This window comes from Falco biarmicus, chromosome 6 (assembly GCF_023638135.1).
Source record: "Falco biarmicus isolate bFalBia1 chromosome 6, bFalBia1.pri, whole genome shotgun sequence".
NCBI lineage: Eukaryota > Metazoa > Chordata > Aves > Falconiformes > Falconidae > Falco > Falco biarmicus.
The window spans coordinates 21,300,264-21,317,708 of record NC_079293.1 but is presented as its reverse complement, the minus strand read 5'-3'; the positions used below and the strand labels follow the sequence as shown (position 1 = coordinate 21,317,708).

Sequence of the window (17,445 nt, the reverse complement as noted above, 5' to 3'; positions counted from 1 at the left end):
AGATAGATAAAATTGGCATTTAAACTTCAAAATCTGTGTGGTAGCAGATTAATGCACACTTTAGGTGTTGGTGAGCTGAATCCTCTAATAATTGAAGACTGTATAGTAATTACAATGAATGCACTTTATATCCTGCTTTATTGTGAGTCTGTAGAAGCAATACATTTGAGAAAAACTCATTTATGGTTTCACCTGACACTCTCACTAATAAACTCACCAGGAAGGTTAATTATTAGCAGAAATACCTTTTTATCCCATCTACTCTACAGAGTCCTTCTGTGAACTGCCATGAGTGTGAACCATTAATCTTCTTTTCCCTGCAGCTTGCTAAAATTCAGAAGATAGAGTCACAAGCTCATTTATTTTGTGAAAACTCTGCTCATTGTTAAATACGTCTGTAAAAAAAAATATTAAGCCTTTCATGTTCTGAAAATGATTGAACCTAAGAAGATCTACATCAAGGATTTCTCAGATGTATTTGTATATTTTGTCACTGGCAGGAGAAAAAGTTTAATTCCATACATGCTCATTTGGAGGCACAGAAGAGCAGCAGTAATATTTCCCTGCTGGTGGTGGTCCACACAGTTTATGAAATCCTGTCTTAGAATACCTTGAGACTTTCCATGAAATGAAGGTCATCAAAATTTCCAAAACTGTTTTTTAGGGTATTTTTAGTGGTGTCTTATACCACTGGCAATGTACAAGGCAGACCTCTGACTGAACTCAATCCCTGCAGTTATAGTTTACACCCATTATAAGGCTCTCCATTATAGCAATCTCTCTGATATAAAGCTACACCAGTTCTGGGGTTTCCATATGTATAAGTTACCTTTTTGGCTTGATGGGTTTTTTTGTGCAATTCGCAAAATTGGTACGGTAGAAATTAAAAAAAAATATTTGGGAAAGAATTTCATGGAATAACTTTTACATGGCACCTGTTGTTATGAAAGATATCAAGATTTATATTCCTTCAGAATGAGTAATAAATATTTATGTTAAATATTGGAAATAGTTTTATTATCCATAACAGTCTAGGGTGTAAATCAATTTAATTTATTTAGATCTAAAACTCTTCTTGTATACAAACCTGGAGTTTTAGTTATTGTTTCATTAACTTCTCTCACTCCTTTACCTACAAGTAAAAAGACAAATTATCATTTTCATGAACATATTTCTTTGGTTGTTTGTTTTTGTTGTTGTTGTTTTTTTTTAAAAAAGAATGTTAAAACAATGCCTGATGGATGCAATCATCTCTTATTCAATAGAACCATATTTAAAACATAAATAACTGGTTTTCAATACTTTAAATGTTCAAACCTATACACTTACACAAAACTATCAGAAAATAATTTAGGTAAACAACATTATTACTGTTGAAAGTTGTTTGGCTAGCCAAGCATTTCATACCTTTAGGCCTAAAATTTTTATATCAGTCCCAGTGCTATAAAAGAGAGCCTTATAGAGGGGACAAATATTGTATCTAATTATGAATAATAGTATATTAACTATAGTAAAAATTGTTTTAATAAAGATTTATACATTTATGACACAAACCAGCAAAAGCCAGATAGATGGATTAAGATGACAGGATCAGGTATCATGGGAAAGGATCACAACTGGCACCATTTCTGGTACACTCAGCAGAGTTATGTCCATTGACCCCAGATCAAGTTCTGTCATCATATCATTAGCCACTTTAAAAAGGCTACAGTCCCATTGGGAGATTTGGCCTTGTGTGTGTTTTATCTTTCGGAGCAGAAATTCACTGGCTGATCAAAGGCTAAGAAAGCAGAAAAAGTGCACTCAAGAAAAATTATACCTAAAGACTGTAAGTCAATTAAAAAAAATAATGCTTTCTTATAGAAACCTTCTCCATATTTTATCTTTAATTTGAAAAAAAAAAGGAAATAACAAAAAGCATTCAAGATCATTTATCTCAAATTATTAGTTACATAGAACAATTTAGGTTGGAAAAGAGCTTTAAGATCATTAAGTCCAACCATATAGTGTCCATGAAAAATCCTGTTTAGGGAACTAGAATAAGATAAATATTTATGTGTCGATCATAAGTTTTAACAAAGTTGAAACAAAAAGTCTACTACATTAATGAAAAATCAAGTATTTCCCAAACAAATCTATTTAGCATTCTTTGACATATTGCAATTAAAAATAATGTTTCAAACATCTTTCCCATGGCATCTGATTATTTTTCATTTATTCATACTCTAAATATAATTTTGTTTTCTTTTTCTGAACCAGGAACTATATAAACATAGTCATGTTTATATGCATGCGAACAGCGAATTTAGCCCTCATAACTATATACTTAGGGTTACTCTAGCAAAACTATATTAAATTTACATGGATATAAATCAGAATGCAAAGATGTATTTATTTTAATTTATTGTTCTTTTTATTTTATATTTTCTTAGACAAAAAGCATACCTGAATGAATCTAAAAGCCAACCTGTGAAATAACTTTTTTTTTGTTCCTAATACAGAATTATACTTTAAACACTGAATAAATTGAAATGCTCTTTGAATATGAGACATAAAGATAAGTACAGTTAAAAGAAATATTTTATATTGCTTAGGGTTTTTTTTTTTGCTGTTGTTAGGGGTAAATTTATGTATGTGTACCCGTGCATTTACACACACGTACCCCCTTTGTTTTCCTCCACGTGTTTTAGACGCTATGTTCACTTTGATTTCTTTTCTGTTTCTTTCACAGCGTAAAAGCTGTTGTGTCACATGCGTCTTTAAATAGTAAATAGCAAAAACCAATCCTACTATATAAAATAAAAATGCCAAGGAAAATGAAATCCAACCAAGTAGGGCACAACATATCAATTGAATAATGACTTACTTTTACAAATAGGTGATTTTCCTGTCCATTTCATATCTGGCTTACATGTCCGATGCTCTGATCCACCAGCAAGAAAAAATCCTGGCTGACAGGTGTACACCAAAGTATATCCTAAAGTAGGAAGATCTATTGCTTTCACATCTACATGTGCTGGTGTCTCTGGCTGCCTGCAAGCGTGAGCTGCAAAGGGGTTTTTAGAGTTAGAAGAAGTGGTAGTAAAGTTTCCATAGAATCAGAGCATGTAACTTGAAACAAATGCATACCAACTTACTCCCTTTCATTACGTAAACTTTGTACACCTTTTAGAAATGTCATGGTTATCACTTGTAAAAGTAACACTCTGAACATACAGTTTTATTATTGTGGGAAGATGGAACTGATACTATCACATATTTTTAAACAATACACCAAAATTAAATCACAATAGCAAACAGAAGAGTTAAAATGCATTGTATTGTACATGGTGCAATGATTGGTCCTGTGAGTTATTGTACTGTCACAGCTTCAAGCATTGCTTCTACTCAATGTTTTGAAAATTACAGAGTAAGTATTGTGCTAAATAAATTAATTATAAATTTCAATGGAAATAAAGGTCCCATAGGAAGGTTTTGTCATAGTACACTGTTAACAGATATGGTTGCTTAGTATACTTCCGTCTCTGGGCTCCATGGTGTTAATTTATAACAACCCAAAGATAATCTGAAAAAGGATAAGATTCTAAGGTCATTCTAATTAATTACATTTAGCTTTTATGAGTGTATTTTAATACAATATTTATTTGATGTCCTCCAACCACACAGAGCTGTAAAATACAATAATCATTTGCATACCCATGCATAGCCCAGAAAAGATGAATTTTGCTGAGTTCTAGTTTATGATTTACAAAATACTAGCCAACAAATAGCCCCATGCATACTTGAGGCCACTTTCTGCTCTCTATTAATCCAGCAGACACAAAAAAACCAGATCAATTTAAAGCAGCTAATGCAGTAATGGGGACAGACTTTTTTGAGTAAAACTCGTAAGAATTATTGTGAATTTCATGGGGAAAAAAAATCTGATAAATCTTCCTTCAAATTAATATCCCAAATACATCTTTGGTCTTAGAATAGGAAACAAAAAACATTTTAAAATATCATTTTAAATACAGTTTACTTTTTTCTAGCATACAATTTACTATGAATTTCTACACGTATCACTTTGTAACTCTATTAAAATTTCACAGTATTATAATTCATTAGATAAGAAACCAGACTTACGTATGCATTCAGACTGTATGCCACTCCAAGTTAAGTTAGCAAGACAAGAACGGGTGGTAGATCCCTGAATATGATAACCTTTTCTGCATCTGAAAAAGACTGTGCTCCCAACCTAAGATCAAAACAGAATATTAGATAAAAGAGGTATCCATCACACATAGTCAGATATCAAGATGGTGATAAGCTACTAGAGAGATTTTTTTCAAAAATAAAAATGTCCTCTTTTTAAAGTTTCTAGTGTTAAACTTTTTTCTTTTTTTAATGTACTGAAAAGTTTGAAAAATTGATCTTTTGTCACTATTTGAAAGCAGTAAGTAGAAAAATATTGACAAGGCTTTGCACATGGAAAAGAATGACACTTAAAACATTTCAGCTTATTAGTTTGTCAATGTGACAGAAGCAAACTAAATGACTGAGATGTCTCTTTCCTGTATGTCACTGCATATATTTCAACACAACTTGACTATAAAGTCTCTTTCAAAGATTTCTCATTGTGTGACTTGACTGAAAATGCTTTGAAGAAGAAAAAGGAAAAAGAAAAAAACTATGAAGAACTCAAACAAATTCACCAGAGAAAACCTGAGCCCACAATTCCTTACACTGCACTTGTACTGTAAACTACCTAAGTTTTACTCAAGATATTCAGCTAGCAGAGTAGTGTTACAGAAAGCCTTCTTATGGTCAACTGTGATATGACATTTCTCAGAAGAAAAGGTAAAGTAACAGAAAACTTTCTTTAGATTTCCACTGAAAATAGAAAAGCATGAAAACTGGATACAAAATTGCACGTGATGAAGAGTTTTCATAACATATGAGAGGGAGATTGTGTGGAAAGTTCTACTAAAACAGACTTACTGATGGTAGTGACGAAAGTAACCAGAATAAACTCCAGGCCAAGATATTTAAGGATGCAAGGCTGATCAGTAAAGCATTGCTTTCACTTTGGATAAAACATCTTGGCAATAAATATCAGATTAAATGGGGGGAAAATAAACCCACCAAAATTAATATTATTTGAAATTATATGACTTATTAATAAAGTAATATATCACATGGACAAATGCAAGTAGGTTGCAAATGAGTAGTGACCAATTCATATTAGTAAAATAGCTTGCAGACATATAAATGCAGTTTGCTCTACACTGCAAATGTCACAGAAGAACTCCAATGGACATTAAAAATAGGCAGGTATCTTCAGAAGTGGCTACCTGTTAACTATATACTCTGTTGCATAGAAACAGATTATCATGATAGAAGTTCAGCAAATGCAACACCAGTTCTTCCTGAAGTGGCTTGGGAAATTCACTGGCATTTTTAAAGGTCAAATTACTGATACGGTTTCGTAGACTTATCTCTTTATAACTATTTTAAAACATTTTCGTCTCTCTGCCCTGCCAAAGAGACACAGCATGTCTGTAGTAGAGAGCAGAACACAGTATGGCTGGTCTTTACTCTGTCATCTTGCTTCTTGTGAGATTACCAATTCTGGTATCAGTAAGTAACGATGAGCTGCAAATCTTTCCTCACTGTTCCAAAAGACCAAGCAAAAAAATAATGTCTAGGTTCAAGGTAGTTACAGTTACAATTTCTTTCTCATTTTACAGGTAAAATTAAAAATGAAAGTAGTGCATCCTTTGTGTAATACCGGGATTAAAAACATTGGAGGCATTCCTAACAGTCACAGTGCAGTGAATAAGAGAAGGGACAAAATGAACAGGACAAGACAGGATGCTGGTAGGTAGGGGAAAAACCTTCAAAGGTCTGTCTTCTGCCTGTCATCACACCTTTCTATAATAAGGAAAGGATGTGAAAACCTGGTTTATAGAAGCTTGGCTAAGTTAAACACACAAGAAGCCCCACTAATCAAATACGAAAAAAAATAAAAATAAACCTACACCACTAGTAATTGGAGAGAAGTTTCTATCTTGTACCAGATAGTGATCTGACAGTAAGAGCACGTACTTGAGAAAGACTAAATACAGAACAGATGAAGACCTGCCTCCAGAGGTGGACAATAAGAGAAGATGACCCTTCATGTTCAACGATGTCAGAACAGTGAATCTGCCAGTACAATTCTGGTATTAAAGACAACTTGTGAGGCTGATAAAAGGGGGGGAAGAAAAAAAACCTAACCCTCTGATCAAATTAGGTGCAAAGTTTAGTATAATTTTTGATGTGATGATGGGGACACGTACAGGGTCCAGATGAGACAGCAGACAGGCGACTGCACCTATTACTAGAAGAACCACTTTAGGGGTGAGGCAACAAGATGTGGTTGGGGGAGAGGGGCCTTGGAATTTATGAACCAGGCCAGAGCATGAGTGAAGCAAAGAGCTGACAGCCACAGCAATGACAGCACAATTGCAGGAGAGGGAGGGTACCAATAACCAGAGGAACTTATAGAAAGGACTTTCTGAAAATCAGTTCTACTACCTTGATCATAATACCAACGCTGCCTGCCCTTTGTTCAGAAATAAGCAGGAAAACCAAACAGAACGTATTCTATTTTCCAATAACAAATATTTATACCTGAAGAATCTATCCACATGAGGCTAATCAATCCATATAATGACTGTGGATTGGTCAGCGTTGCATCTACTTTTATTTCCTCAGTCAGTTTTCTGACTGTCACTTAGTAAGCTAATAACCTGTGAGGAATTCGGAAACTAGAGAAAAGACATTCACTACAGAGAACTGAGGATCCAACACATAGAATAATTTTATCTTCTCTGACTGAATAAAATGTAACATGAATTTTTAATTTAGTAAAGCCACTTGCTGACTTTTTTGTCACGGACTATGTGGCCTTTGCATCAGACAGGTCTTTGGTTGTTTGATATTTACTAACTATTCATCAATATATGAAAGAATTATGATTGTAAAGCAAAGTAATTATATCATGTCATATCATATTCGGTAATCAATTTTTAAAGTCATCCCAACTGAAGCCTCCTAAAGGATTGAATGCATGATATATGGCAATATTAAAAGTTCTTTCTTTAAGCTGTATGTAAACCCCCCCCCCCCACCCAATAAAAACTTGGAATGAAGCATAAGTGTATGTTTAAAAGGAGTGGAAATTTCCTAAGGTTTACATCAGACATTTAAGTCTACAGATAATTTCATATATTCATAATTATTAAATGCATCTTCATTTTAGAGAGCTAATAGACAAAAGAAAGAATTACCTCATAACCTCTTGAACTGTTTTGTATTCCAAAATGTGGAGTACCAGGGTCTGTACATGTATTGTGAGCTGGATCTAATGTAAAATTTGAAACATGATAGATATTATTATGGTATGGAAATAATACTCTAAAACTGTTTGCAAAGATTTAGTAATTTCATTGATATCTAGTGATGACAATGATTGAATTTTTAATGGAGTGTGTGTATTTCTATATATTAAATTTATATTTACAATTAAATTTCCAAAATAATTACAGCACTTTGTTTCAGTACATTGCCATTATTTAAGGATAATTTTTGCAGGTATCTTTGGCAGTGTAGAATTTGGAGTTAGGATTGCATTAATTTTTGCTAAGCTTATGCTTTTAAACCTTTTTGAATACATAGTATATCCCACTATTCACAATGCAGATAGAACATATAGGGAAATCTTTTTCTTCTCTTCTTTCCCAATGAACAGCTTAATGATTAAGTTAGATTTCTAACAAAACCCCAAACCCAAAACAAAAACCAAACACAAAATCAACTTGCTTTCTTATAGCAAGTAAAATAATTCTTTGATAGAAATTTTTTCTATGTCACCAAGAAAACTTAAGTTTCAAATGGATTGCTACGTCAGTTGTTGCTGGAGAATGAAAAGACAGTCGTGTCTGTCCCCCCGTCATCGTCCCCCCCCCGAAAAAGATACGCCAACAGAGTGTAACTAATTATCTGATCATCAGTTTCGTGAGTGTAATTTAAAGCAGCCTGAAACTATTTTTGTTTCAGCAATGTCCACTTCACATTCTAATGGTGTATTTTCTTTGGTGTTGCTCAGTCACATCCACCAAGTAGACAGTACAGGACTTGATCTGATGGATCTTCCTGTATTATGTGATTCCCTCTTGGCAACTAAGCCTGCTTTTGTGCTGACACTGCATTACAAATAACACAACTTGGGACTACATTTCATCTGTAACCATTTTTAGTTTTCTTTAGAGGGGAAAATTGAACTTATCATATACAATAATTTAATATGTGATCTCACTCTTGGTCAACTTCCATTTTCAGTGTTGACCATCAGCAGAGCATAGCAATTCAACCAGACTGATATTTACCAAAGGTTTCAAAAGTTAAGTATATGTTGATGTGTGAGAATAAAAACTAAGCACACTCCCAACCTTGAGCTGCTTGAACAGTTCAAGAACTTTTACAAATTATCATCAGCTGGAATGCCATTCCTAATAAGACCCATGAAGCTTAATTGACTTTTAAAGATATGTCTTATCTGAAGAAACAGTGGGGAAAAAAGGAAGAATTCTCAAAGTATTTTAGGGAAATTATCAACCTCTAGAAACAGAAAAGCTTGGCATCATTTGTCATCATATAGTATTTCTAGGTGTAGTTCTAGGTATTGTTCACTGATCTTAATTTTCAAATTGCTTAATGATGGTATCTAAATATTTCAGATGGTCTACTATTCTTTTTACAATAACATAAACACTGTGCTGTAAAATAAAAGTTTATGTCTTTGACATAGTATTTTTCATTTCCTTCTATATAATATTATGTAAAATATAAATAGAAATATCATTATGGCATTTTCAAATTTAATTCTTCACAATAGACCCGAGATTTAGCTTCTGTAAACCTTCTTGCCTCTGTTACAAAACATAGAAGTAAGATATATTGCCCAGTTCATAAAAATTGTGGACAAAAGGAGTTTTGAATTTGTATCAAAGAACTGTATTCAGTGTTAATGTCTTAATTCACAAATACAGGCTGCTTTCAATAAACTTGCTTACATCTTTTCCCAGAATGCCCACCCCAGCTCTTCCACATAGCCAATATCTCCTCCAGAGCAAAATACATAAATGGGCTACAATCTATATTTGAATGTGTGTGTTTAGAAATATAAATGAGGATTTTTTTGTATTATAACACACAAAATAATTTTCTCTAGCAAGTCACCCCAATTGATGGATGAAATGCTGATGTCTGTGGGCATTACAGGTGTCCAGCATTTCTCTGTTAGTCTGATTACGTAAGATGCTAAAAGCCTATCACTTGCACATTAGCAAGGAGAAACTAATAGTACTTGGCAGTTCTTTGGGATTTCCAAACATCACACCCAGAACATTTCATACTTTTGAGCTGTACAAGCCACTTCCACAAAGTCCAAAAAGCTTTCTGATTTAGGATTGATTCTGACAAATACTTTTAACTCTGCAGTGACAGAATCTGGCCCTTAAGCTGCCCAAGTCTTCTGTGCATCTAAAAGATTCTAAAAATAGATAGAACAAACGTATGCACTTGCGCTTAGTGACATTCTGCATTTCCAGCAGACAAGCAATCATGTACATTTACAAATTACTTCATATGTGATTGTGTTTATACTAGCATTTTTATATTCAAAACATAACCATATTTCTGTTTATTTTTATATTACACAGACATTTCCTATATTTGGAAATCTAATTGCTAGATTCATGGTAGTGTAGTAGTTTATCGAGAATATTCTCAGCACAAACAGCATAAGTAGTGGTAGTTATTACCAATGCATGTTGGCTGAATTCCACTCCAAGTACCATCTGCTTGACAGAATCTTCTTGAAGACCCTATAAGAATAAAAGGTGGTCTGCACTGAAAGCTAACTTCAGATCTGTAGGTGAAACTTTTTCCATTGAGGCGTCCTTCTGCTGGAGTACCAGGATCACCACAGTACACAGCTAATACATAAAAAAGGAAAGAAAACAAAACTATTAGAAACTGCACATGCTTCATCTGAAGTATTCTATATTGTTTTATGTGCAAGTCAGGCATACTGAGTGCCAATGCTATGTTCATTTAACTGTGTAGGATTCTAGCTCAGATAAATTCTTGTCAGCAATTTAAAATTAATTGTCACTGTTATTGTTACTATAAGCATAAAACTTAACCTGGAAAAATAGACTTTTTAATTGAGACAAATGCTGATTAGAATTTGGATTACAAAGTAATCTTAAAGTAGACAGCGCTATATGGTAATGCTTCAAAGCGTATCCAGTTTTCACATCAGTCACCCTCAGATGTGTAGGCTGGAAATTTTTGCCCTAATTAAGTAAAAGGAAAAATGTTTGTCAGAGTCCTGACAAGATTTCAAGAACTGAAAGAGATGCGTTGACAGATTTAGAGGAAGTTGAAAAACAAATACAAACAAAATATGAGGGTATGTACTTGCTTTCAAGAAAGAAAAAATAATTTTTTAAGGAGAGCAAGGCTATGATCTTAGGGTTAGGATATTTGTTTTCACCTGTTAATGGAAATGGAAAGAGGAAAGAAAAAAAGGAGAAGTGTAAGGGAAAATTTTAACCTGGCTCACCACAAGCCAAATTCAGAGCATTCAAAAAGATTATCAGTAAGGGGAATGATGATCACTCCAACCAGGTAGTAAGAGATGGAGATTACTTTTGGGGAAAGGAAGAAGACAAATGGGCACAACCACTCAATTTCACAAGGTATGCTTTTTGGAAGAAGAAGGGAGAATCCTGCAGTAGACCACATATTACCTCATCTAGCTAAGTCCTTTTTAAACTGTGAGAAACTGACTGTAGGCCAAGAGAACTGATTGTAGTTTTGGTGAAGCCCGACACAACTGTTCCCTGAAAACTTACGCAAACATTGTGGGATGTCTCCCCGCCAAACTCCTCGACCCTCACAGGAGAGAATAGCTGTGTTAGATAGCTGATAGCCTTCTGCACAGCTGTAACTGACACTGGCACCCCAGCGATAATCGGATCCTTCCACTTTCCCATAGAGTACTGGTGGAGGGGGGCCACAGGTAATAGCTGTGTCACAAAAAGAAAGTTATTATTTCAGGGTTTATAGGGTTTAGGAAAATGCGGCATAATATCTACTCATACTTTTGAGAGAAAAAATACAATTTATTCTGTTTAGTTCCAACAAAGCATTCCTGTGTTGAAAAAGCAGCCTATAATAGACAGAAAACCAATTTAAATACAAAAATACCACCTCTAGGTTCAGGAAGTCCCTGAGCTGTAGGCTGCTGGAAGCCGGAAGAATATGTAGCTTACCTAGCTCTGATCTCTTCCCTGCATATTCATTACTGATCATTGTTGGCAACAGGCTACTGAGCTAGGTTAAAGTTTCCAATAAATATGATATATTTCAATATATATGTTTCTATGATTCTGCAGTTCTAAGTATTCACACTTAATTTTAAACTAATTTTGCAGCACTATTTAAGGCCCTCAGCATCACTTTGTTCACACATTATCACTTTGTTCATTCACCTGCTCATTTTCTAAGACTTTCAGCACACAATGGACATTGACTTTACTGGCAATTAGTGGCTAAGACTAAAAATACCATTTCCAGATTCTTAAAGAGTGCCTAAAATGACGAAATCTGGAATGACCAAGTTTACATTTACACATCAATTCTTTCAACAAAAAGCACGAGCATAAAATCATTCAGCCAGTGATTTTTACAAGAGAAGATGCAGTCAGTTGAACTGATATGGCAAAATTTAATTAGTAGGCTAGACTTAAACATTATTTTAAAGCTGTGCTAGATGAGTTGGCAGTCTAGTCCTTTTATAAGCATAAGATGCCCTAGGCGGTTAAATTTATTTTCTGAGCTGCTGTAGTAGTGCTAACAATGTTCATCAGGCTGCCTTATTTGCCTTTCAGCCTCATTCCCATTATGACCTTTATGTTAGGACTTGTAATCAGCTATTAGTGAAGCATCTTTTTTGGCTATTTGTGATGACTACACCACTGCAACAAGGAAATCTTTTATAGAAAGGATCCCTTTACAGAATTTTGGACATCTAATCCAAGGTAAAGGGCCAAAAAGGAAAATAAGTACTTTGTTCCTAGCATTTTTAACTGAGCACTATGATAGTCTTAACTGCAGAGTGATTTATTTGTACTGCAGTTATTCATGTCACTATTCTGACTGATATTATACTGCAACATATGTGCCAAATAAATACAAATGTTACACAAATACTTATCTAAACATCTTTGTGGAATTTGCATGACAAATGTCCCAGAACAAGCTTTGATTTTTTTTATAAATACAGACACTGATTACTGAATTAAACATATAGTATTAAAACAGTATTTGTAAAGTATTTAAGTCCAAAAGCACACCTTTGCATATTGGTTTACTCTGGTTCCAAGTGCTGTCTTTTATACAACGCATGGTAGATGAACCAGCAGGCTCCATCAAGTATCCTGGATTGCATTGGTAGCTGACTGTCTTATTAAAGGTAAAATCATTTCCAAACTGAATGCCATTTGCTAATGCACCTGGATCTCCACAGCTGATCACTAGTGAGGAAAAGAAAAAAAAGGAATTTTTTTCAATAAACATGTAATGAAACACTGAACTATGCATAGCTGATGTCCTTTTTTCAGTGTACAAAACAAGAAAAATTTTGATCAATATATATCACATAAAACCAAAAACATAATCTTTAATTTTTAGCTAAAAACTTGTATTTTTGAAGCACTACAATAGCATGGGCCAAATATTGTATTCTTTAAATACACCAGTGTAAGCTGGTATACCCTACTGCTACTGCAGACTGTTACGTTAGTAGTAGTTTTGACAGGACTTTTCCTTCCTTCATACTGGGATCTTGGTCACATTATGCCTAATGTTGATGGTGCAAGGCAATTCCAGCAGTTATGAAATTCCTCTCTCTTTTGTGTATCACTGTACTGAGGTATTGTGGGTCTGCCCATGTCAGTAAGGCCACTGGTCCTGCAGCATTCGTCTGCTCCCTGCTCGCTTTCCCTGACAGAGCATCCTGATCTCACTGCTCCCTGATTCTTGGTCCTTAGCAGAATGGTTATCAGTCAGACCTGACTCATTTGGCTCATGATAAAAACTAGCACAGTAATGTACCCAATTAGGTAAAATCTGATCTAGAAGTACCAGAACTTCATCTTCTGTGCATAAGCAGATAAAAAAAAAAAAAAAAAAAGAGAAATTAAAAAAAAAAGAAACAAAAAAGAAACTATATAGGAACATCTATTCTTAGGAATAACATTTTTTCAATATTGACATTCATGAGTTAAACACATACAATAAAGTTACCTATGTATCCATCTTAAAAAGATGGTTCTGGAAACATCTAGCATGTATTAAAATAGCACATACCTTTAGATACATAAAATATTCACGTATTATAAAACAGATGAATGGCAGGGAAATGTGTTACCTAATAAAATAATCATTTTCAGTAAGAAGCCTGGATGACTTACTACTTTAAAGCTATAGAGGAAAAAAGTTTATTTCTGACCTGTGCAGTCTGGAGCAGTGCCAGTCCATGTCCCATTAGCAGTACAATGTCTAGTAGTTAGCCCTGAAGTTTTGTAACCTTCCCAGCAGGCATAAATGACTGAGCTGGAGAATAATATTCCATCAGTGTATATTATCATGCCATTGGCTGGGGTTCCAGGGTTCCCACAAGATACAGCTGTAAAGAAAAGTTTTTAACAAAATATCAGTATTTCCATCCATGACAGCTGACTAACTAGGGAAAAAAAAAAAAAAAAAGTCAATAGCCCATCTTTTAACAAAGCTATAGCAAGTTCCACTAAGAAAATGTTTAATAGGTATATTCTTGAGCATATTCTATATGCTCGTGTACCCAAGTCAGGCCACTGAAGAACATCAAAACAACCAGCAGGTGGATGAGGCTGCTAGGATTGCAGTGGTTTGGGTAGATTTCAGTTGGTAACATAGGGGTAAAGTATGTATATCTTGGTGGGTCCATGACACCTCAGGCCCAACACACAGATGCGCCCATGACCATGTACACTATTGCACAGCTTATCCATGAATGTGAAACATGCACTGCAATTAAGCAAGCCAAGTGGTTAAAGCCTCTCTGGTATGGTGGACAATGGCTAAAATATAAATATGAGGAGGCCTGGCAGATTGATTATATCACACTCCCACAAACCTGCCAAGGCAAGCGACACGTGCTTACAGTGGTGGAAACAACCACTGGATGGCTGGAAACATATCCTGTGCCCCATATCACTGCCTGGAACACTATCTTGGGCCTTGAAAAGCAAGCCTTACAGTGACATGCTACCCCAGAAAGGGCTGAATCTGACAACGGGACTCATTTCCACAACAGCCTCAGAGACACCTGGACCAAAGAGCATGGCATTGAGTGGGTATATCACACCACCTATCATGCACCAGCCTCTGGGAAAATCAGACAATGTAATGGACTGTTAAAGACTACACTGAGAGCAATGGGTGCTGCGACTTTCAAACACTGGAATACACATTTAGCAAAAGCCACCTGGTTAGTCAACACTAGAGGATCTGCCATCCAAGATGGCCCCACCCAATCAAAGCTTTTATGTACTGCAGAGGGGGATAAAGTTCCTGTAGTGCACCTTAAAAATATGCTGGGGAAAACAGTCTGGGTTATTCATGCCTCAGGTAAAGTCAAACTCATTCGTGGGATTGCTTTTGCTCAAGGACCTAGGTGTACTTCGTGGGTAATGTGGAAGGATGGGGAATTTCAATGTGTGCCTCAAGGGGATTTGATTTTGGATGAAAACAGCCGATGAATCAAACTGTGTGATGTTAACTGCTATACAACATTGTATATTGTCACTTCTATATGCCCAGGAGCGCACTGGGCACCTTGTGGCACCTGTCTCTGCCATTCTGTATTTGAAGATCTGAACCTGACTCTCTTCTGACTGCCATATCAACAAAGAACAAACTTTAATGAAACCAGATCAACACAGCAGTGATGGAACCAGAACTGACTTCAAGATGCAACAATCCAACACCTCACAATATCTTTCCTGCATTAAAAGACTGTTATGACCAATGGAGCTCAAAGTCATGGATTAAATGAACTCAATAGTCCTTAGACTAAGGGAATGATACCTGTGTGTTTATATCAAAAGACAGGGAAGGTGATGATGTATTCAAAAGTGTAGCATGATGTGAATGGCATGGAATAAGGGTGTGTGGGGGGAAAATTGTCCTGGTTTTGGCTGGGATAGAGTTTTGTTGGGTTTTTTTTTTCTTTTTTTTTTTTTTCCTCAGTAGCTGGTACAATGCTGTGTTTTGGATTTTTGAATTTAGGATGAGAATAATGTTGATAACATACTGCTGCTTCTAGTTGTTGCTAAGTAGTGTTTATACTAAGTCAAGGACTTTTCAGTTGCTTGGGACCTGCCAGTGAGAAGGCTGTGAGGGAACACAGCCAGGACAGCTGACTCAAACTAGGCAAAGGGTATTGTATACCATAGAATGTCATGCTGAATACATAAACTGGGGGGAGTTGGCCCATAGGCACCGATTGCTGCTCAGGGACTGGCTAGGCTTCAATCAGTGGGTGGTGAGCAATTGTATTGTACATCACTTGGGTTTCTTTCCTTCCCTTTGGACTTTATTAATCTCCCCTTCTCTGTCATCTTCTTCTTCTTCTTCATCATCATCATCATTTCAATTATTGAATTGTTGTTATCTCAACCCTTGAGTTTTACCTTTTTTCCGATTCTGCTCCTCATCCTGGTAAGGAGGGAGGGAGGGAGAGAGCAGCTGTGTGGTACTTCATTGCCACTAAACTATGACACTATGAGCCCAGCCTCTCACTCACTGCCCCTTCTCTGTGGGAAGGATGACAAAGCTCATGGGTTGAGATAGACAGGGGAATTGCTTACCAATTACTATTGTGGGCAAAACAGACTCAAACTGGGGACAATTCCTTTAATTCATTGCTAATTTAAATGCTTTCTATAGGGACAAAAGGGCAAACATTAAAAAAACACCTTTCTTCTCTCTTTCCCAGGCTTAATTTCATTCTTTCATTTCAGGCTCCACTACCTGCTCTATGAGTGGTGCAGTGGGGACAGAGAACAGGGACCTACAGTCACTACACATTAGTTTGTCTCTGCTGTTGTTTTCCTTAAAGAACTGGAGGAATTCCTGTGATGATCATACCCTGAACTGCATAAAAGAAAGCATGGTCAGCAGGTCGATGGAGATGATTCTCCCCCTCTATTCCACTCTTATGAGAGCCCACCTGGAGTACTGCATCCAGCTCTGGGGCTCCCAGCACAGGAAAGGCATGGACCTGTTACAGGGGGTTCAACGGAGGGTCACAAAAAAGATTAGAGGTCTGGAACACCTCTCCTCTGAAGAAAGTCTGAGAAAGCTGGTTGCTCAGCTTGGAGAAAAGAAGGCTTCTTGGAGACCTTATTGTGGCCTGTCAATACTTAAAAGGGGGTTATAAGAAAGATGGAGAGAGACTTTTAACCAAGGTCTGTAGTGAAAGAACAAGGGTAACAGTTTTAAACTGAAAGTGGGTAGATTTAGATTACGTAAGTATGAAATTATTTACCATGCATGTGGTGATAGCCTGGAACAGGTTGCCCAGAGAAGCTGCGCGTGCCCCATCCCTGGAAGTGTTCAGGGTCAGGCTGGGTGGGGCTTTGAGCAACCTAATCCACTGGAATGTGTGCCTGGTCATGGCAGGGATGGTGGAATAGGTTGTCTTTAAAGGTCCCTTTGAACCCAAACAATTCTATGATTCTGTGATAATACTAATAAAACAAATTAAAGACCATGTGCAGACACTGGACAAAGTACAACATTGAGATGAACTAGGAAAGCTTGGATGCATTCATTAAGGCTAAATATATCTATGGAATTTATGTGAAGACAAGTCTGCAGATGCTTAGTTCAAATCTAACAATTATAGATTACGGGATTCATTAAAATAAACACAATTTGTCAATGAAAAATTACTCTGAGTATTACTGATGTTTGGAATAATACCTAAAAGACTTTGTTTTAATGAAGCTTTATTCACTTTATACGTATAAAAATTTATTTTAAACTGAAGAGAAAAATTCAGTAGGTTGGAACTTGAACTTGTAGGGGTGAAAAGGTATTCCCTTCCTAATCCTTATTTATACTAAACAGGAAACAGCTGAAGGAGAAGAGAAAAACTGAAGGAAAGGGGTTTCTTCTTAGTTTATGTGTGGTGTTTTAATTTCTTCCTGAAAACAGAAGGTTGAACAAAATATAAAGAAACAAAAACCAGTGGTATTCCAAACTCTGCTAATTGCCACTGAGTGTTGCTGTCCTACTAAGTGT

The 17,445-nt window shown here is 35.8% G+C and overlaps 1 protein-coding gene across 1 annotated transcript in view; it reads right to left on the bottom strand.

Annotated features, from left to right (window-relative positions):
- CSMD1 (CUB and Sushi multiple domains 1) overlaps window positions 1-17,445 on the bottom strand; it is a 1,210,323-nt gene that overhangs the window by 19,796 nt on the left and 1,173,082 nt on the right. The window contains exons 58-65 of the mRNA XM_056344568.1: window positions 13,607-13,783; window positions 12,450-12,629; window positions 10,947-11,120; window positions 9,849-10,022; window positions 7,314-7,387; window positions 4,126-4,237; window positions 2,867-3,046; window positions 1,088-1,132 (exon numbers count right to left, since the gene is read on the bottom strand). Coding sequence (XP_056200543.1) covers window positions 1,088-1,132; window positions 2,867-3,046; window positions 4,126-4,237; window positions 7,314-7,387; window positions 9,849-10,022; window positions 10,947-11,120; window positions 12,450-12,629; window positions 13,607-13,783 — 1,116 coding nt within the window. The remainder of the gene's footprint in view (window positions 1-1,087; window positions 1,133-2,866; window positions 3,047-4,125; window positions 4,238-7,313; window positions 7,388-9,848; window positions 10,023-10,946; window positions 11,121-12,449; window positions 12,630-13,606; window positions 13,784-17,445) is intronic.